At 46.2% G+C, this 22714-nt stretch overlaps 1 protein-coding gene across 1 annotated transcript in view; it reads left to right on the top strand.

Moving 5' to 3' along the window:
- The window catches only part of PPP2R2C (protein phosphatase 2 regulatory subunit Bgamma), a 100132-nt gene that overhangs the window by 71332 nt on the left and 6086 nt on the right, over nt 1–22714 (top strand). The window contains exons 6-7 of the mRNA XM_066631839.1: nt 2140–2317; nt 15588–15752. Coding sequence (XP_066487936.1) covers nt 2140–2317; nt 15588–15752 — 343 coding nt within the window. The remainder of the gene's footprint in view (nt 1–2139; nt 2318–15587; nt 15753–22714) is intronic.

Genomic DNA, 22714 nt, shown 5'->3' with positions numbered 1-22714 from the left:
TAATGGATATCATTCCATTCTCTGCTCACAAGGACACTGTGAGATAAATTGTGCTAAGAGAGAATAACTGATGTGTAAGTTCACCCAGACACCTGAATGTCTGAATGAATTTTGACCACTCAGACTCTTTAATCTAAGCCCTTTCAACTTTAGGGCTCCTAGACCTTTAACAACTGTGTAAGAGGGAATTTCAGCAGGTGCAGCTTCTTATCTCACAGAAGAAAAGCTGCACTGGCTGAAATTCCCTCCTCTACACAATAAAGGTCTAGGAGCCCTAAAGTTGAGAGTTGGCCACCCCTGGTTTAAGCCAAACACACTTTCTGCTGTACCACACTGAACCAGTTGGTGATGTGGTGCTGAAAACCTGCAGAATACTTCCAGATTAATAGCCTTGAATCATTATTTTGATTCAAAGTCCCAAAATCCTACTCAGGCTTGGGGACTGTGGTAAATATTGGCGGGGGAGGGGGCGGGGAGGACCCAATGGCACCACAGCGATCACTGCACCACTGGAAGCAAGGATTTTTTAAAAACTTATTTGGAGGGTCACATTGGTGTCCAAGAGGGTCTGGGAGGCTCTCAGCCCTCTGCAAAAATTGGAAGTGGGCTCTGATCACTGATTGGAGCTATTTGGAGCAACTAGGAGACCTGGGCTTCCCAGAGACCAGCGTGACCCCCCCCCCCAATAAGTTAACAAATCCCTTGCTTCCAGTGGTCCATGATCTCTGAGGTGCCATTGGGGCACCCATTTCTGGGCAGCTCCCCTTAGAGGGGGAATAGCCCCTTATGTTAGAGATCAATTTGATCAGTTCTGAAAAACCAAAAATCAGTTCTGATGGGATGAGACCTAAAATGGTGTCGTCGTCGTCGTCCCCCATTGCTGGATTTCAAGAGGTCTGCACCCAGCTCCTTTTAGAAGTTCCAGTCAACCTGAAATTTGTTTTTTCCTTGCAGGTCTTCCCCATTATGTCTTTTCCTTTCCCAGGCTTATCTTGATGAAGGGCTTTGTTAGTCCTGGACCCTAACATGTACAGAAATATGTAGCATAGTTGAGTACCATGGAACTACATGGTTCCATGGTTTCCCATGGTTCCCAATAAACCTGGTTGCTTGCATGCACGTTTGTGATACTGTTTAGGGTTTAGCAGAGTTCCTCCCTTGGTGCAGGCCACAGAGATGCTGCTGAAAATAGCATCCCATGTTGAGTTCTCCAAACCTTCTCATCCCCTTACTACCAACAACTGATGTGCAGGAACAAGGAAACTTGTGATATAATGATGTTATATTATGGGGTGAGTGTCACACATGACATGAGAGAGGGGACTGCTTTATAAGAGGCTTCCAGCTGAAAAAATTGAGCAACAGATGAAATTTAGCATTATGATTCAAGTGTAAGATCATATCCAGAATTTATCTTTTATTAAGATTAATACAGAATTTATCTTGTATTAAGTACTATTAGACATTTGTTTTGAGGAGCTATCAATTACTCCAACGCATTCTCGGCATCACCTGGCAGGACAAAGTTCCAAACAACACAGTCCTGGAACGTGCTGGAATCCCTAACGTGTATGCACTGCTGAAACAGAGATGCCTGCATTGGCTCGGTCATGTTGTGAGAATGGATGATGGCCGGATCCCAAAGGATCTCCTCTATGGAGAACTCGTGCAAGGAAAGCGCCCTACAGGTAGACCACAGCTGCGATACAAGGACATCTGCAAGAGGGATCTGAAGGCCTTAGGAGTGGACCTCAACAAGTGGGAAACCCTGGCCTCTGAGCAGCCCGCTTGGAGGCAGGCTGTGCAGCATGGCCTTTCCCAGTTTGAAGAGACACTTGGCCAACAGGCTGAGGCTAAGAGGCAAAGAAGGAAGGCCCATAGCCAGGGAGACAGACCAGGGACAGACTGCACTTGCTCCCGGTGTGGAAGGGATTGTCACTCTCGAATCGGCCTTTTCAGCCACACTAGACGCTGTTCCAGAACCACCTCTCAGAGCGCGATACCAGAGTCTTTCGAGACTGAAGGTTGCCAACAACATGGTTAAATATGTCTGTTGTATTCTTAATTAAAAACTCTATGGGGGAAAAAATCAACTTAGAGTTTAAAAATATATTTCTACGATCATTTTCGCCTACTTAGGTGCCTGTACTGAAGCCCATGGACTTGATGGTGGAAGTCAGCCCCAGGAGGATTTTTGCTAATGGCCACACCTACCATGTCAACTCCATTTCTGTCAACAGTGACTGTGAGACATACATGTCAGCTGATGATCTCAGGATTAACCTCTGGCACTTGGCAATTACGGATCGGAGCTTCAGTATCCTTTGCTGTGGTTTCATGTACTGGTCAGTCACCATGTTTTTTCAGATTATCAATGTGATTCCATCCATCTCAGACTCGGGGAGGTTGTGTAACAAATAAGATCTAATTTTACTCTGCTGGGCTGCAGGCCAAACTACAGCATAATTCTTCTTACACTTTTTCTTGGGAATAGTTTTTAACAGCAAGTAGGTCACTGGTGTTTCTACTATCAGACTTGTGGCAATCAGGTTTTCAAGCCTTGCTTGAGTAAGTGTTACAACAATTAGTGCAAACAATTTTGCCCATTTTAAGTCAAACTTACAGTTCAGTCTTATGCCTGGGCAGTGCCACTCTTGCACGCGCTGCCCAGGCAATGACCATCATGAAAGTGCTGTATAGCACTTTACGACGGCTCAGCATTAGTTGTCAGCACTGAGGCTGGTTAGGGTGGGTGCTGGCCTCTAGCACCAAGGTGAGAGAAAGTAGTCTAACAGGGCAAATGTGGCATCTGACGATGGGGAGGCAGGGGAGGGCAGAATGGGGGCAGAGAGGGGGTTTTCTGGGCAGGGGAGGGCAGACCAGGGGGGTGGTTCAGTCCTGGGAAGGGGGTGGGGACAGCAGCAGAGACTGCCACTGCATCCTATCCCCACTCTCATGCCTGAAAGCCCTACACAGGCTTCTTGAATCTGTTCCAGCTATGGCAATGGTGCAAACCCAAGTAGCCCCATATGGGCTGTCTGGTCCTGACAAGGGGTAGTGGAACTGATATTCCCTTACCCTGAGGAGACCTCCAGCTGCCTCCTGGGCCCTGCAGGATACAGCAGCGGCCATTTCCATGCTGCTATAGTTTGGTGCTGGCAGCCCAGATAGGATTGGGCTGTTATTTTGCCTGTTTTGGCATTCTCTTCATCACTGTTGTAGCCATGAGGAAGTAGGCTGTTTTGCAGTATGTCTGGTTCATGGGAAAGTCCAAGGCATGTAGTTCTGGGTGCACTCAGTGACGTAGCTACAGGGGGTGCAAAGCACTAAGTTTTGCAGGGAGCCTCACCGCAGTGTGCAAGGGGCCCGTTGCCTTCCCTTGCTGAGCCATTCCAGGCCTAGGGAGCAAAATGGAGGCGATTGCCTCCTGCTTTTGCCTTTGTTTTGTTCCTGTGTCCAGAATGACTCTGAAGGGGAGAGGCCACATGCATGCTGCAGTAGGTTACCTGCAAAACTTAGTGCTTTGCAACCCCTCTAGCTATGCCACTGAGTGCACTTTAAACAAAATGGTGATGAAGATGTATACGAAATCCCAAATGGCTGTAATCTGGCCTGGAGCTTTTTGTTGCATTGCAGATCACAATTTTTCAAGTACTGGCTTCCTTCACAGCGCCTTTATAGAGTGGGTGGGGTTGGAGACATAACACTGCTGCTACATTTGAAGTCTTGCATGCCATGTATATAAATAATTATACCTTGAAATCCATTAGCATAAGAAAGCATAAGAAAGTACATTACTAAGTACATGTACATTACTAAGACATGATCTATTACATAGGTGTTTGCTCTGCCTAAAACAGTTCTGTAAAGTGAAGTGTGTTCCTTTGGTGAAGTGACTTAATACAGTAGTGACACACAAAAAAAAAAGCCTATGTAATTGTCAAGATTTTGGATTCTCCATTTTTGTTTTAATACTTCTGAGGACTTAAATTGTGTGTAGTAGTAGTAGTAAAGAAACCTTTAATGGCATAAATACATCAACGAAATGAATTGAACAGGACAATGATACTAGAAAATATGTAACAAATTGTGTGTGTGCATGTGTTTAAAATATTATCAACATGTCAGAACCGCTCTCCTAGGTAACACCAAAGCCCCACCTTATCTAGTGTTGTGCTGTTGTCCACTGTAGCTAGCCATTCTTCTAGACCAGGGGTGTCCAAAGTTTTTGGCAGGAGGGCCACATCATCTCTCTGACAGTGTGTCGGGGGCCGAGGAAAAAAAGAATGAATTCACATTTAAAATTTGAATAAATTTACATAAGTTTACATAAATGAATATATTAAAGATGAACTTGTATGAATGAATGAAGGTCTTGCAATAGCTCAAGGCCTTGCACAAAGCAAGGCTGGCTTTTCCTTTGCTGCTGCTACTGCATCACAGACGTGAAACAACAAGCAGTGGAGGGAGCCCTCATCCCACAGCTCAGGTGAGAGATCAAACAGTCACACTCATGCTCTTTACGGTACATTCTATGTATTGTCTTTGACTTATACACCATGCCCAATAACATTATCTTCCCTGCCCTTTGTTTAAAGTTTATATCCAGGGAAAACGGTATCCCACTAATTCTCTCCATTCTGTTAAGATTCAAATATGCCCACTCTGTCTACCTTCCTGTTTTGCACCAAGCCTTTCAGCTTCCGCATCTGATTATGTAGTGTGTGAACACCTCTATGCTGTGTTCCTCTGCAAATGTCCTTTGTAATTCACACCACCAATATATTAAAAACTAACAAACCCAGCATCACTGACCTTGGAAATGTTATTTGCTTTTTGAAAAATCAGCAGATATTATTATAGCAGCATCACAAATCATCATGAATTATTCTGCTCAGCAGAAGTAAAAGAAAGTGATGCAGATTTGACACTTGTTTTTGGCTAGGAAACACTTTAAATCACCTCTGTGAAATTCAAGCCAAATGCTTGCCTGAGGCAGAAAAAGAAAAAAAAAAACCCAACACTTTTATTCTAGCAATGGAAAGTTCCATTCCGGTGTTGTTATCCTGAGCTTATGGCAAAGGCTGTGTAAGTAGATTTGTGGTGTTTCTGAACCAACCATCAAGTGCGCATAAAGAGGGTTTGTGCATTTTCTCAGCATCTGGCCAGAAAGAAAGTAACTCAAATAGTGTCTTCCTACAAGCAGTTTCATGGGTTTGGGTTGCATGAGAGCAGAAGTGTAGCAGGGGGGACATGGTAAATACAGCAGGCTCCGCAATGCACCAGGTAAGCAGCCCCCCCTTACCGTCAGGGCCATTCAGGGCAGTGACAGCAAGGTGTTTCAGTTGCTGTCCCAAATGGCTCTGCCGGTGAGGGGGAAGGACCACTTACACAGCCATTGCGGAGCCTGCCATACTTCCTCCGCCACCCTCCCCAGCTATGCTTCTGCATAGGGATGTTTGAAAATGGTTTTAACTTTTGGCCAATTTTGTTATTTGAAAGGCAGAGCGTGATGTCATGTTTTTATTCCAAGTTGTCATTCCAATTTCATTTTTATTCACGCTTAAAAGTGTACTAGTTAGGTGATATAGTGTCAGCAGATGCAGCCACAGTGTTATATCTAACTGGAAAAGTAATCTATTTTAATTTCTAGAAAATACCTTAAACACCAGATGCAGTGTTTTGTGTTTTGATTCCGATATTTTAGACACAAAATGCAGTGTTTTGTGTTTAACAAAAAACAGAAGCATCTCTATGCATGGGAGACAGTGAGTGCATCCATAATTGTGAGTGATATTCTGCCTAAGAGAAAGAAGAACTGCTGTGGCTCTTTTTTTCTTAATGTTTGTGCAGAAATGACTTGGCTAATACTGCCTGTAGCTTTAAACCTTGAGATAAGTGATTGTAGAAGTGGGGGATGCAAGAAAGCAGCTTCTGGCAACTTGCTGATAAGGAGTACTCCCAATCAACTGCCATCTCTGGTCTATCTGACCAATATTAATGGCCTTTTAGAGGATGTGTTTCGATTGCTCACACAACTCTGCAGAACAGAACTCTGGGCTCCCTTTCCAGGTGGTGTGATGTTGCACTCTAGGGGCTGCCATGGCATTGCTATGGCAACCCCACCTCCCTTTCTGGCACGAGATCGTACTTGCTTCTCGGTAAGATCAATACAGTCCGTGGATATTCCGCTTTGAAGGAAGAATGCTTTCTTCGGTGTCCCAGAAGGGTTGGTTTTAATTAGGAAATTACCCAGGCCCTGTCTGATTATCTGATGCATTCTAGCACTTGAAGCATATCACTGTTGCTTTTCTTGTGAGAGTTTAAGGTTCTTTGAATAAAGATGGAGGGGGTGGAAGACTCACAGAAATAATCACCATGTGTCCCCTCCATGCCCGCTTCAAGAATTGCATGTAAATATTTGATGACCCCTGAGTACTCCTGGAACGGTTCATTAATAACACATTTCCGTAACCTTGAGATTTCAGAATGCTCACTTTTTTGATATTTTGGAAATTGGGAGGGAGTGTTTTGTTGTTTCTCTAGGAGACTACATTTTGCTTCAGAGCTGGTAATAATATCTCCAAGAAGTTGCATTTATCTTCTGTTGATACTCGTGGGTAAAGTTTGACAGATTGCTGGCATCTAAGAGCCTGTCACTCAAGACAGGGCCTGGTGATGTCACATGGTGGCAAAGTCTTGAAAACAAAAAACAAAATTTGGTACTGGGTGCAGCCAGAAATGAATCACCGTAGACCTATAAGTCGATCCCACAGATAGGTTAAGGGCAGATTTTGAGCCAACAATCATTGAATTTTCTATGACCCTCGGATAAGTCGGGGGTTAAACTTAGGAGGGTGTCTGACTATAGTTTTGTCTGATTTTACTCAAGGCCAGATCCTGAAAAATAACCCACCACTAATTGTTACCTAAGAATTGTAGTCTCTAATTTATTAAAAACATAGTAAAAGATCATAAGATACATTTTTATTCTTTTTACATTCTGGTTTTCATCACCTTTTTGTAAGCACTATCGGAGTAAGTGCACTGTAAACAACATACCAGTAAAACAGTGGTTCCCAACCTGGTGGTATTCGTGTACTCCCAGGGACACTCAACATGACCTTTAGGAGTACTAGAACAAGAATGGAATAATAGTAGAAAAGGGCAGGTCATGCTCCAGAATGCCTTGCAAGACAGGAATGCCTTGCAAGGACCAGCAAGGCAGGAAGGGAGGTAGCTAGTTGGCTGTGAAAGCCCCACCAATAGCTAGTTTTTGGTCATCAATTCATGTATGAACCAGTGGTTGAAAACCAGCACAGTAAAAAAGCTGAAACATAATATGGAAAGTGATCTATCACCCAGAATTTTTCAGCACACTTCTGGTGCAAAACAGTGCAAAGGCAGAGTCTTCTGTTCTTCAAACAGATAAAAAGAGAAAACACTGTGATAAATACATGAAGTCTGGGCTTTCATATAGAGGAGATGAGGGCTTGTATTATTAATTACAAACATTTTGCTAATATGAAGGGTACAATTTGTGGAAATGGGCTACCAAAGAATATGCAAGTGAAAAGGGTTGGGAACCCCTGGAGGAAAACCAAGATCAAATCCACCTTTAAGGTGTCTGGTGTGTTAAGCCAGAAGCTCTACGTACAACATACAACCCATAACACATAACTGGGAGTGTGCAATTCAATTCACAGCAGAGAGATGCAGCTGCATATATTGGCAACCCTTTTTACTCAGAAGTAGACCCACTGCTTTCCATGGGTGTTATTCTTAAGTAAGGGTGCACTGAATTGTAGCCTGCTTCAGATGGAAAGGAAGATTCCCATCCTGGTGTTTCAAAAAACAGACCAGCTTTGCAAGCATTTGCAAAGCAGAACCAGGCTGCAGTAGAAGGAAGGAGAATAAAAGGTTAACCAATTGCCTCTAAGGAGCTGTGCCTGCCTGCTGCTTGAGAAACTTGGCACCTGCCTGTCTGCCCTTGAGAAACAAAACTTAGAATTGAAAGGCTTTGCCCTCTGATTGACCTGGAGATAAGGCAAAGTGAGAATTGGAGCTTGATTACTTGGCAGAAATTTCACATATGAAAGGCGAGTTGTTTTATGCAAATGCACGAAGTCTCCGAGCAAAGATGGGAGAACTGGAATGTCTGGTGACAAGGGAAAACACTGACATAGTGGGCATAACGGAAACCTGGTGGAATGCGGAGAATCAGTGGGATACTGCAATCCCGGGCTATAAACTCTACAGGAGGGACAGGGAGAGGCATGTTGGAGGTGGGGTTGCCATTTATGTTAAGGAAGGGATAGAATCCAGCAAAGTAGAGATTGAAGGTGGGTTGGACTCCATAGAATCTCTATGGGTTAAATTACCAGGCCTGAGGAGCGATATAATACTGGGGGCGTATTATCTTCCTCCAGACCAGAAACCGGAAGGGGACCTTGAAATGAGGAAACAGATCAGGGAGGTGACAAGGAGGGACAGGGTTGTAATCATGGGGGACTTCAATTATCCTCATATAGACTGGGTCAATTTGTGTTCTGGTCATGAAAAGGAGACCATATTTCTCGACATGTTAAATGACTGTGCCTTAGAGCAGCTAGTCATGGAGCCCACCAGAGGACAGGTGACTCTGGATTTAATATTGTGCAGTACTCAGGACCTAGTTAGAGATGTAAATGTTACTGAGCCATTGGGGAACAGTGATCATGCTGTGATCCGTTTCGACATGCACGTCAGGGGAAGAATACCGGGCAAATTTCTCACAAAAGCTCTTGACTTCCGACGAGCAGACTTCCCTCAAATGAGGAGGCTGGTTAGAAGGAGGTTGAAAGGGAGGGTAAAAAGAGTCCAATCTCTTCAGAGTGCAAGGAGGCTGCTTAAAACAAGTAATGGAGGCCCAGCAGAGGTGTATACCGCAAAGGAAGAAGGGCTTGACTAAGTCCAGGAGGGTGCCCGCATGGCTAACCAGCCAAGTTAGAGAGGCCGTAAAGGGCAAGGAAGTTTCCTTCCGTAAATGGAAGTCTTGCCCTAATGAGGAGAGTAAAAAGGAACATAAACTGTGGCAGAAGAAATGTAAGAAGGTGATACGGGAGGCCAAGCGAGACTATGAGGAACGCATGGCCAGCAGCATTAAGGGAAATTATAAAAGCTTCTTCAAATATGTTAGAAGCAGGAAACCCGCCAGAGAAGCGGTTGGCCCTCTGGATGGTGAGGGAGGGAAAGGGGAGATAAAAGGAGACTTAGAGATGGCAGAGAAATTAAATGAGTTCTTTGCATCTGTCTTCACGGCAGAAGACCTCGGGCAGATACCGCTGCCCGAACGGCCCCTCCTGACCGAGGAGTTAAGTCAGATAGAGGTTAAAAGAGAAGATGTTTCAGACCTCATTGATAAATTAAAGATCAATAAGTCACCAGGCCCTGATGGCATCCACCCAAGAGTTATTAAGGAATTGAAGAATGAAGTTGCAGATCTCTTGACTAAGGTATGCAACTTGTCCCTCAAAACGGCCACGGGTGCCAGAAGATTGGAGGACAGCAAATGTCACGCCTATTTTTAAAAAGGGAAAGAGGGGGGACCCGGGAAACTATAGGCCGGTCAGCCTAACATCTATACTGGGTAAGATGGTGGAATGCCTCATCAAAGATAGGATCTCAAAACACATAGATGAACAGGCCTTGCTGAGGGAGAATCAGCATGGCTTCTGTAAGGGTAAGTCTTGCCTCACAAACCTTTTAGAATTCTCTGAAAAGGTCAACAGGCATGTGGATGCAGGAGAACCCATGGACGTTATATATCTGGACTTTCAGAAGGCGTTTGACACGGTCCCTCACCAAAGGCTACTGAAAAAACTCCACAGTCAGGGAATTAGAGGACAGGTCCTCTCCTGGATTGAGACCTGGTTGAAGACCAGGAAACAGAGAGTGGGTGTCAAAGGGCAAATGAGAGTGGGTGTCAATGGGCAAAAAAAACAAAACACCTCTGTTTTTTGAGGTCTGTTTTTCATGAAGGGGTCACTCCCTCCCCCCATGCCCTGTTTTTCTCTTTGTCTCTTCCATGTGCATCTTTTCACAGAAGTTATCCTTTCTTCCTCCCTTTGATACTGGGACTCTTCCCATTCTTTTCTAATACAAGTGTTTTCCCCCTCCGCCCACTGCCCATATCTGCGGATCCAGTATATGCAGTTTCACGTATCCGTGGTTCTTTGCAACCTGTGAATGCCTGGCAACCTGGAAGTTTTGGCGGTGACGTGATGATGTCATCACATCATCATGTTGCTTCCTAAACCTCTAAGTAGCTGAAGGTGAGTAGCAGGGCTAAAATGATTGAGAACCACTATTGTAAACTCTAATGGTGCTAGATTGGTTAGCTGATCATTACTAGAAGTAAAATTCTGCGGTGTAGCTTGCAGTGAAATGACAGGCTAGGTGGGAATTTATTTTACAGAAGTTTATTGCTAAGACCTCAAATAGTGAAATTTTAAAGAACATGCAGCCATCCCTAGTAACTCATGCACTGACATGATACTCCTCACACGGTTGTCTACTCAGAACAGGAAAATTATGTATTTTGTGAAGTGCCCCAAATTGAAGAAAACCTTGTCTATCTCTCATTAAAAACAAAATGAAATCTCATTATTTTTTAATAGGCCCCTGAGGCAAAAAAGATTAGAAATCCTTTATTACAAAGACTCTTCTCTTTCTATAGAATCTACCTGATAGGCTTTAGGGGTCCACGTTAATTGGATACATAACATTGTACCAATAATAATTATGAAGAATATCAGAATAAAAGGATGAAAACCTTTGCTTGATCAAAGGTCCCAAAACTGCTTCTCCACGGGTATTCCATTTAATAACATACAAGACATATGTTTTCCCTGTAACACCTGTGTAAAAATTCTGTACTTTTTATGCAAGTTACTAGTTCAAAAATGTTGTGTAAAATATATCATGAGAAAAAGTGATGCAATTTATTGGCAGGACTCTTGGGTGTAACATGTTACAATGAAATTTCACAACAATCAAAATGGAACTTGCCGTCCAATCCTATGGTGGCCTTAAGCTGTTGGATCTTGAAAACTGTCAGTGTAAGTTGCGCAAGCTGCTCCAACAGCGGGCAATTCACTAACAATGGGGTACAAGCCATGATGTGTATGCACAACCTCCTGATTTTAGAAATGGGTTATGTCAGAATGCCAGATGCAAGGGAGGGCACCAGGATGAGGTCTCTTGTTATCTGGTGTGCTCCCTGGGGCATTTGGTGGGCCGCTGTGAGATACAGGAAGCTGGACTAGTTGGGCCTATGGCCTGATCCAGTGGGGCTGTTCTTATGTTCTTAACTACAATTCCCAGGAGGCCTTGCAGGTCTCTTGTTATCTGGTGTGCTCCCTGGGCACTTGGTGGGCCGCTGTGAGATACAGGAAGCTGGACTACATGGGCCTGTGGCCTGATCCAGTGGGGCTGTTCTTATGTTCTTAACTACAATTCCCAGGAGGCCTTGCAGGTCTCTTGTTATCTGGTGTGCTCCCTGGGGCATTTGGTGGGCCGCTGTGAGATACAGGAAGCTGGACTACATGGGCCTATGGCCTGATCCAGTGGGGCTGTTCTTATGTTCTTAACTACAATTCCCAGGAGGCCTTGCAGGTCTCTTGTTATCTGGTGTGCTCCCTGGGGCATTTGGTGGGCCGCTGTGAGATACAGGAAGCTGGACTAGATGGGCCTATGGCCTGATCCAGTGGGGCTGTTCTTATGTTCTTAACTACAATTCCCAGGAAGCCTTGCAGGTCTCTTGTTATCTGGTGTGCTCCCTGGGGCATTTGGTGGGCCGCTGTGGGATACAGGAAGCTGGACTACATGGGCCTGTGGCCTGATCCAGTGGGGCTGTTCTTATGTTCTTAACTACAATTCCCAGGAAGCCTTGCAGGTCTCTTGTTATCTGGTGTGCTCCCTGGGGCATTTGGTGGGCCGCTGTGAGATACAGGAAGCTGGACTACATGGGCCTATGGCCTGATCCAGTGGGGCTGTTCTTATGTTCTTAACTACAATTCCCAGGAAGCCTTGCAGGTCTCTTGTTATCTGGTGTGCTCCCTGGGGCATTTGGTGGGCCGCTGTGAGATACAGGAAGCTGGACTACATGGGCCTGTGGCCTGATCCAGTGGGGCTGTTCTTATGTTCTTAACTACAATTCCCAGGAAGCCTTGCAGATCTTCTTGTTATCTGGTGTGCTCCCTGGGGCATTTGGTGGGCCGCTGTGAGATACAGGAAGCTGGACTAGATGGGCCTATGGCCTGATCCAGTGGGGCTGTTCTTATGTTCTTAACTACAATTCCCAGGAAGCCTTGCAGATCTTCTTGTTATCTGGTGTGCTCCCTGGGGCATTTGGTGGGCCGCTGTGAAATACAGGAAGCTGGACTAGATGGGCCTACGGCCTGATCCAGTGGGGTTGTTCTTATGTTCTTAACTACAATTCCCAGAATGCCTTGCAAGTCTCTTGTTATCTGGTGTGCTCCCTGGGGCATTTGGTGGGCCGCTGTGAGGTACAGGAAGCTGGACTAGATGGGCCCATGGCCTGATCCAGTGGGGCTGTTCTTATGTTCTTAACTACAATTCCCAGGAAGCCTTGCAGGTCTTCTTGTTATCTGATGTGCTCCCTGGGGCATTTGGTGGGCCACTGTGAGATACAGGAAGCTGGACTAGATGGGCCTATGGCCTGATCCAGTGGGGTTGTTCTTATGTTCTTATGTTATGTTCTTAATGGTGCAGCAATCGGGTTGTCCCAAGCTGGCAGTGGCAGGCTGCCAAACTGAGGCAGGTAGCATAGGAACAAATGCTGTGGCACATAGTGAGATATTCATTTCTTGGGTTTCAAGGTCACATGAAACCCCAGACACCCACGCCTATGGGGCCTGTGTGTGGGGCACTGCTGTACGTGCTGTGCTGTTGCTGCCGCATCTGCCTGCCCTCTGGAGTCATTCTGTGGGCCAGGGAGGCCCTGTGCTGCATCCCTGGGTGATTCAAAAGTCTTCTGAGGCCTCCGGAGTGCTGTTAAAACAGTCGTTCTAGTTTCCCAACAAAAACTGAAAGTACTGTTCATGGCGCTCTGGAGGACTCAGAAGGCTTCTGGAGTTCCTGGGGACATTGCGTGAGGCTCTGTACAGCTGGGTGAATCTCCTCTGGAGGGGGCAGCATGTTGCAGTCTCGTGCCCTAGTGTACCACAGTGGCCAGGTCGGCAACTGATACCAAGGATACGTTTTACCAAATCCAAGTGATAGTCTTCCTGTTGATAAGTAGAAAGTCAGTAGTACTATACAGTGGCATTTGCAATGCCACCATTCATAAAGATGAGTTATTTAAAATGAATGCAATCAGAATACGGCAAGTAATTCCTTAGAAGCAGCTGTAAAAAGCAATATTAATTCAGGTCTCCTTATGAAATCTCACCAGAAATTTCATTTAGTTGTTATTTTTAAACAAAATTCAACTTATAGAACCCACGAAAGAGCCAATTTTTGATGCCATCTGGATGAGCAAATAGTTAGCAACAGTGCCATTGCTGTTGGGGTGGGGAATGAGGTTTAGGTGAGGTGCCAAAGGGCGTAAGAGAAGAGGATTGTGGAGGGCACTGCTGAAAGTGAGGGATGTTTTCCTTCGGTTGTGGTAAATAAATACAATAATTACTGCATCCTGGTCTAGGTTGTAAACAGTAGACGGGAAGGAAAGAAAAAGAGGTAGCAAATGACGGTGACACTAAGGGAGAATCCATTGGAAGATGCTTGGGACAACTAGCAGGAAGCCACGGATAAAGTAAACATACCCAAAGGGACCAGGGGAAAAAAAGGAAGATGAAAGGAGCAACAAACGGGAATCATGGGAGTGCAGTTAATTTGCTATATATAGGCCCCCTCAGGAGCTGTTGATTCCAGTGATTCAGGGGCTCGGTTTGGCTGATCCCCTAATCCTCGTGGAGCCGTTCTTTTGTACCAGGCTTCAACAGCTGTCTTTGTTGAAACTCAGTGAAGCAGAGGGTCACTCACAAACACATAGAAGCGTTGGCCTTGCTTGTTTTCTGGAGTGGGCACAGAAAGCCGGTGGGAACATGAACAAAGTCCTGTAGGTGCCACACAGTTTTTCCAATGAATTGACGCTGGAAATGGATACCATTGGGAGAGTCTTCTCTTGCATCTCTGTTTGCTTACTCTTATTTGAGTAAGAGATCGTAAGAGATCGGTAGAGATGGCCTATCCCCATACAATCCAGCTCGTCCTCTTAGGTCATCAGAGAAGGCCTTTTTACAAGTGCCGCTGCCTAGGGAGGTACGTGGGGCAGCGGCAAGAAACAGGACCTTCTCAGTAGTGGCACCAACGCTATGGAACTCCCTTCCCCTTGACTTAAGAATGGCTCCCTCTCTTGAGACCTTTCGGCGAGCCCTGAAGACCCTTCTGTTTAGACAGACCTTCTGAGTTCTCAGCATTTTTTAACATCTTTTAATATCTTTTAAATACCTGGTTACAGGCCTGATTGTCTTATGATTTGCTGCTCTATGCTCTTTTTACCTGACTGCTTTTATCTGACTACTGTTTTTATGATATGTTATTAATATGCTTTTATCTGTTTTTAAATTATGCTTTTAATTTGTTTTAACCTTGTTGTGAGCCGCCTTGAGTCCCTCTGGGAGAAAGGTGGGGTAGAAATAAAGTTACTATGTTGTTGGCATCTTCCTTCAGTCTCGGAAGACTATGGTGTCATGCTCTGAATGGTGGTTCTGGAACAGTGTCCTCTCCAGTGCATGAAGCCTGGGTAAAGTAGGTATGGAGGATAGGCTGTTACCCATGCAGCAAATCCCCCCTCTCCACGTTGCTGAAATGGTCCAACGGAAAGGCAGAGGCCAATACGGTTGGTTCCAGCGGCGTCGCAGGAGTTGCCAGAACGTGACTGTGTTCAGCCATGAACTGCCTCAGGGACTCCGGCTCCGGATTTTGCCTCGAGGTTGACTCCTGAAGCCTTTTCCATGACTGGATGTAGCCACGACGCAGTGGAGGTTTGGGATCAGAGTTTTCCTTCTCTCAGGCGAGCTGCCTTCCCAGGCTGACGAGTCCCACCTACCCGGTGACTGTTTAGTCGCCTCTTATGACAAGTACAGCCAAACTGAGGGCCTATTCTTAACCCCAGGCCCAGGGGTAATAGTAATAGTAATAGTAATAGTAATATTTGCCCAATGAAAATACAGTTACCACTCATTTGCAAAACATAGATTTGTTTTACACAGAAAAAGATGTGAATGCATTCCAACATAATTCCTTTTCTTTGATCCATAGCGTCGCTACAGGGGGCAGCATGCAACATGCTGTGTAAGCTGGCCATCCCACTCACCATCAGAGCCACTCTGGGCAGTGACAAGTGGGAAGGGCTGCGTACACAGCTACGCTACTGTCTGTTATGTGGAAACGTTATCTGGTAACGTTGTCTGTGGAAAATGGTTATTCAAAAAGAAATGAGTAAACGTATAAAAAGATGGTGGGAAAAGAATGTTGCTTCTGAACAACGTCACCTTCCTTAATAAACCTTTTCAACTCAGACATTGTAGATATAAAGCCAGCCAACATGGAAGATCTGACCGAGGTGATCACTGCCTCCGAATTCCATCCCCATCACTGCAACCTCTTTGTCTACAGCAGCAGCAAAGGGTCTCTGAGACTTTGTGACATGAGGGCATCGGCTCTATGTGACAAACATTCCAAACGTAAGTTATTGGGGGGAATTGTTTTTAAATAAATCCACTAACTCCTGACGGCTGTAGATTTTTACATAGAATTGATCCATGTATGTGGACCCAATCCTATCCAATTTTCCAGCACTGGTGCAGCCGCAATGCCGCCCCAAGATAAGGGAACAAATGTTCCCATACCTCAAGGAGGCCTCTGTGACTACTGCCCCACCACAAGATGCAGTGCATGCCCCATTGGCACAGTTGCACCGGCGTTGGAAAATTGGATAGGATTGGGCCCTGAGTGTCTTAGTAGAACTGATGGCTCACAGATGTGTTTGCTTGTTTGTACAGAAGCCATTGTAGTTGTTGGGATTCTATAGCACCATTACTGACAATGTTTTTTCAAGAACATTACAAGATGCTCACTACCTATAGTAACAGAGTTTCCTAAAGTGAGTGTCACAATACCTTAGGGCAGGAATGGGCAGACTTTCAACGTTAGGGCTCCTGGACCTTTAACAATTGTATAGAAGAGGGAATTTCAGCAAGTGCAGCTTGTCGTCTCATAGATGACAAGCTGCACCTGCTGAAATTCTCTCTCCTACACGGGTTAGGATTACACAGGTTAGCCGTAAATCACGTTTGCGCCTCCTCGAGGGGAAGCCAGGCCGGTGCTCTGAAAAGCGCTGGCCTGCGGAGACTGACAGACACCTCTGCGCCGGCTTCCCCATAACCGCTTGTGTTGGCCCGCCTGCGCCAACACAAGTGGAAAAGGTAGGCGTGGGGGGGCGGGGAGGAGAAGGGAGAGAGGCGTTCCTGGGCAGGGGAAGGGAAAGTGATGGGCAGTCCCGGGGGTGGGAGGGTGAGGAGAGGAAGGTGGGGCTGGCATCTGGCATAACTGCCGGATCCCAACTCCTGTCCTTGGGGAGAACAGAGGAGCTTCAAGCCGCTCCGCTCTCCTTGGACTTGTGCCACCTCAGGAGGTGGCGCAAGTCCGAGGTGACCCATTGGGGCCAGCAGCCCTTACCCAGGGATAAGGGGAAGTGTTTCCCCTTGCCTCTTGCTAAGCCGCTGCTTAGCCACAATCCTGCGCTGGATACAGTGCAAGCCTCCTAACTTGCCTGTTCTGGCACAATCCTAACCTGGTCTACTCAGAAGTAAGTCCTATTTTGTTTCCTGCTGTGTCTTAAAAACACCTTATTAGCTCTCAGAACAATCAGTCTCACTGGTCAGTTTTGAGTGAATGAAATCCACTTTTGTTGCACAAGGCAGTTGTGTTTTCCTTTTCTGGTTATTTGGTCAAAACTTTTGATACAGATATTTAAACACGGTTTGATCCATAGCATTCTTCATGAAATGATGCACTGTGTGATATATAACATGATGGTATTATTCAAAAATACTAAGATTTTCACAATTTTGACCTCTGTTGGTGTCAGCCCACCCTGAGTATGTCAGCCAGTGTAGTCTGCACCCTCAGCCCTGCCCTAAGCGATGCCAGTGGCTATATGCCAATTCCAGATCCAGCGGTAGTCTTCCTCGGAGTACCAGTTACAAGGGAACAGTGATGGAAGAGAAGTATGCCTTCTCTCCTGTTTGTGAACCGGGATTCCTGGGGGCAATGGATGGACTCCTGTAGAAAACAGGTTGCTGGACTAGATGGGCCTTTAGCCCGGTCCAGTAAGGCTTTCATATTCCTTATCTTGTATTCTTCTGGCATTAATTACTGATAAGAGAGACTGTATATTAATTCTCAATTTGTTTACTGTGGTGGCTCCAATGAAGTTTTATCACCAAAACATGCTGGGCATATATAACTCCAGGGCTATACTATAAGTTATACTATCTCCAGAAACTATAATGCCTGAGTAAATCCCATACAATCATTTAGTGTCCTGTTGCCATTTCTCTCTTTTCCTTTTGCTGTGCACAAGGTCAGCCCTATCCTGCTGAACATCAGTGCTGAAATTCAGTCCTGTATTGTAAAACAATGATTATTCTGGAGCCTGGGTTATGTTTTTCATCGTTCTGAAATTTTTTCCCTATTTTTTTTCCCAGTAATACTTGCGTAGATTAATGAGATTTTATTCAACGCTGCATTCCATAGAAACCCTGAAATGAAAGAAGGCTTTTTGTGCCAGAGGGGAGTCCAAGGTCATTGATTAAACATTATTTTCCAGATCTGTGAGTTAGAAAATAGTCAGGCTTTTAGAGAAATGGAGCATAGGGCAGAAGGAGAAGGCAGGGACTGATGAGGCTAATGAGGACCATTTCTAAGCCCTTAAAGCAGAGATCATCAGATTTTCAGCCGTCTGGGCCACGTCGCTCTGACTTGGTATTATGGCAGGACAGAGCAGATCAGCTTTAGAAAATACTGTAATATATACAGTTGCGTGTAAGTCTAAGACTTTTAACAAGATAAAAATATTATGCAGCTGCAGGGATTCTCTCTCTCTCTCTCTCTCTCTCTCTCTCTCTCTCTCTCACACACACACACACACACACACACACACAGAGGCTGTCTGCCAGAGTGACCCAGCCCTGCAGCTGCTTCGTCCAGCAGAATAATATATAATATAATAATATACAGTATTTATATACCGCCTTTCTTGGTCTTTATTCAAGACTTTATTCAAGGCGGTTTACACAGGCAGGCTTATTAAATCCACGCAGGGATTTTTACAAATTGAAAGAAGGTTCTCTCTTTCAAGAACCACCACATTCAAGATGTTACGCTCCGATCTGGTTTAACATTCTGGCCTCCATCCTCCCACGCTCCAAGCAGATGGAACAGCTCAGCTGCAGCTTGCCAGCTGCTTCAAGGTCGCACGGTGCCGGTGGCCTCGAACTGGCGACCTTGTGGATGTTAATCTTCAGGCAAATGGAGGCTCTACCCTCTAGACCACACCTCCAGAAGGGAGAAGAGGTGTAGCTGGCAGGCAGGGTGTGGAGAGAAGAGGTAGGAGTAGGCAGGAACACAAAATTATAATGCCACTGGGCTCAGTGGGTTGGTGAAGATGTGTTTGTATGTGGTAGCCGGTAGTTTGGGGACCCCTGACTTAAAGGAACCCAGTCCTGGTGTCGTATATTGGAGTGGTTTGAATGTGCTTGTCTTCCTGTTTCTTGTTCATACAGCACTTCCCACTTGCAGCATGCAATCCAGCCTTCATTTTATTAATCCTCAGAACAGCCGTGTGAGGTATATCGCTATTCATAGTTTACGGTGCTGTCGAGAATTTGCATCACTCCTGGAAGGAATGACGAAAATGGTCTCTCCCGTTTCTCCTCCACCTTCAGTCGGCAAACGGGGTCCACAGCTAGAAATTGCTACAGTTGAGGAAAGGGGGTGGCAAACTCAGATAAAAGAGCTAGCAATGATAAGAGGGAATGAAAATGGCAGAGCGGCAGTGGCATAGCAATGGGGCGCAGGATGGTCCTTCCTGGGTACCAGCCATAAGAGGGCATTAAGGGGGTGCCAGCACTGCTCCCACCCTGGCCGTACCAGCCTCAGACACACCGCAGCCCACCTGGCAGGAGGCTTGGTTGTCACCAAAGAGCAGTGGGTGTGCTCGCTGCAGTCAGAGCCCACCTGCACACCCATACCTGGCCACCATGACCAGCTTCTCTTCCCTCAGGTTGGAAGCCACCATCATGTCACCACCAGTCTTCTGGGTTCCCATCCAGACACTGACCACACCTAGACCTGCTTAGCTTCAGCAATTGGCCGAATCACTTGCCCTCAGAGCATGTCCTTTCACCCCTTAACTGTTAATCCAGGGATGTAACATTTCACCCCGTCATTCATGGCAATGACATCACAATGCCACGCGATGTTGTGACATCACTTCCTGGTCCTCCCCAGAGGGTGGGGCACTGCCGCCTTCACACACCCCATTCTGGCTTATGTGGCGGCTGGGATCCTCCACAGAAGCTGGAAAAGGGCATGCAAAATCAGCAGCACCCCACCTGTGGGGAGAACCTGGAGGTGACTGGGCGGAGCCTGGGGGCAGTCATGCACCCCCCTGGAGCTGCACCCAGGACACACGCCCCTCAGGCTCCACCCAAGTTAACTGTGTCCAGAACGGAAATGTGAGGAGGTTCATAGAAACATCAGAAACTGACCAGATTCTAGCAGGAGAGGGTAGCCACTTGTAATACCAGCAGTAGCTCCCAATCATTGCAGGAGGCCTCGAGCGTTTTAATTGGCAAGAGGTCCGGTGCCGAGAATTTTGCTCTTGGGGTCATTCTGTGCAGTGGCATCTTATGATCTAACCTCGCTCCCTGTGAAATCACAAGGAGTCCAGCTCCACAAGGGATTCAACCCATGATAAAGACCTGCGCTTTTCAGCCGCTCTCCCTCCTTCCTTAGCACGTCTTCTGGCGTTAACAGCTACCTCAAGTCACGTTTGTGAGAATGGAATTCCTGTCATGTACAGTGTGGAACAATTAAAGGGAAGAGTTGCAAAAGGGATGGTAATTGCTTTTCGACTCATCAGACTGCCATTGAAAACTTGACAAGATAATTGGAATGTACCTGCTTTGCTGAATAGCTAGAATTTTGAAATAACTGTTTAAAAGTATTCACTTACTTTCTTGCAAAAGCTTTTTTCTTTCTTTTCTGCAATTTTTTTTTACATTTTGCTACCATTCTGGTAATGCCTACGATAGTCAAACTTTTTTGCTTTTGCCTCTCCTTATCAGTTACATAATTGCCAAGTTTGTAGGTTACTTATTTTTCAGTAAATATTCATTAGATTCCAGAAAGTATTGTAGGAAAATATCATCCGTAGTGCCATGTCATTTAAAGGATGAGGTCTATGATGAGGACTCCAAACTGCCAGGCATCACCCACTACCCCCTCGGCTTGTGCATGCCCTCATGCATCCCTCCTGCAGTCTAGTCCACAGATGTATTCAAAACCATGGTGCTTTGGTCTACAGCTCACCAGCCTGTTGGTTTCTCAGCATGGTGAGGGTAAAATAGGTGTTCTGCTGTATTCATAAGCCTCTAGCCCGGCCTCTTCTACTTACCTGTCCCTTATTACTCACCAGCAGCTCATGGATCGTTTTAGCAAGGCCTGCCAAGATTTTGGACTGACAATCAGCCTGAAGAAAACACAGGTCATGGTTCAGAATGTGGACTCACCTCCCTGCATTACAATCTCTGAGCATGAACTGGAGGTTGTCCATGACTTTGTGTACCTTGGCTCAACGATCTCCGACACTCATTCTCTCGATACCGAGCTAAACAAGCACATCGGTAAAGCAGCTACCACGTTTTCCAGACTCACAAAGAGAGTCTGGTTCAACAAGAAGCTGACGGAACATACCAAGATCCAGGTCTACAGAGCTTGCGTCCAGAGTACACTTCTGTACTGCAGCGAGTCATGGACTCTTCGCTCACAACAGGAGATGAAACTGAGCGCTTTCCACATGCGCTGCCTCCGACGCATCCTCGGCATCACCTGGCAGGACAAAGTTCCAAACAACACAGTCCTGGAACGTGCTGGAATCCCTAGCATGTATTCACTGCTGAAACAGGGACGCCTGCGTTGGCTTGGTCATGTCGTGAGAATGGATGATGGCCGGATTCCAAAGGATCTCCTCTATGGAGAACTCGTGCAAGGAAAGCGCCCTACAGGTAGACCACAGCTTCGATACAAGGACATCTGCAAGAGGGATCTGAAGGCCTTAGGAGTGGACCTCAACAAGTGGGAAACCCTGGCCTCTGAGCAGCCCGCTTGGAGGCAGGCTGTGCAGCATGGCCTTTCCCAGTTTGAAGAGACACTTGGCCAACAGTCTGAGGCTAAGAGGCAAAGAAGGAAGGCCCATAGCCAGGGAGACAGACCAGGGACAGACTGCACTTGCTCCCAGTGTGGAAGGGACTGTCACTCCCGGATTGGCCTTTTCAGCCACACTAGACGCTGTGCCAGAACCACCTTTCAGAGCGCAATACCAGAGTCTTTTGAGACTGAAGGTTGCCAATACAATATTACTCACCAGTAGCAAAGTCAGAGGGGGGGGGTGTTGGAGGAATTTGCTGAGACTGGTTTCCTCCTTTAGGGGGGGAAGCAGAGTAGCTTCAGCAGCAGACCCCCCCCCCACTTGCTGGGAATCAACCCAGGGAGCCTCCCACACCCGGCTGACTGCTAATCAATAAACACAGACAACAATGGCTGGTTGAAGTTTCAAAGGAGATTCATTTACTCACGGTTCCATAGAAGCATGTGGTTACAGCATCTGAATACGTTCAGAGGTACACTAAACTCGACAGACAACAAGGCTGTAAAGCTGCCTCGTTCTGCGTGTGCCATGTGGTCAAGATGGCGTCGCCAGCAGAGCCCTGCTGCGCGACATCCCAAAGGGTCAGTGGTCAGCGAGGAAGAAGGAAGAAGAAGAAGAAGGTGCCCCGGAGGAAGGGAAGGTTATATAGGGTCTGGGATACACCCCCACATAGGTCATCCAAAAAGGGACAGGTAAAGTGTTGTGTCACTGGGTCATCACTTAACCCTTTCAATGCATAGTATCCTGCCACCTCTTGGAAGCAGACGGAGTTGGACCAACTCCAACAGGGGGCAGCACAGTATTGCAGGCGCTGCAATGCGCCATGTAAGCAGCCCCTCCCGCTTGCCATTGGAACCACTCCAGGCAGCAACATACAGGCACTTGCTGAGAACCTGCATGTTGCACTTGTTGCCCAGAATGGCTCTGACAGCGAGTGGGAGAGGCCACTTACACAGGGTGTTGTGGCACCTTCAGTACTTGCCATGCTGTTCTGCTTTTGGCTATGCTACAGTTACTGACTTTATGGAAAATGGTCAACCCAAAAATGTATTATCTGTTCTGCCTGACATCCTCACTTGCACTTTGCCTCCCCATCACATTGTCTTTATGTTAAGCTCCTCCTTGTAAGTGATCTGTCAGCTGTAAGCATCTTTAAATACTTGCCATGTACTACGTCTGGATGTTTTGCATGGCTACATGTGTGATGGAATC

This window comes from Tiliqua scincoides, chromosome 6 (assembly GCF_035046505.1).
Source record: "Tiliqua scincoides isolate rTilSci1 chromosome 6, rTilSci1.hap2, whole genome shotgun sequence".
NCBI lineage: Eukaryota > Metazoa > Chordata > Lepidosauria > Squamata > Scincidae > Tiliqua > Tiliqua scincoides.
This window is presented reverse-complemented; position numbering and strand designations above follow the sequence as displayed.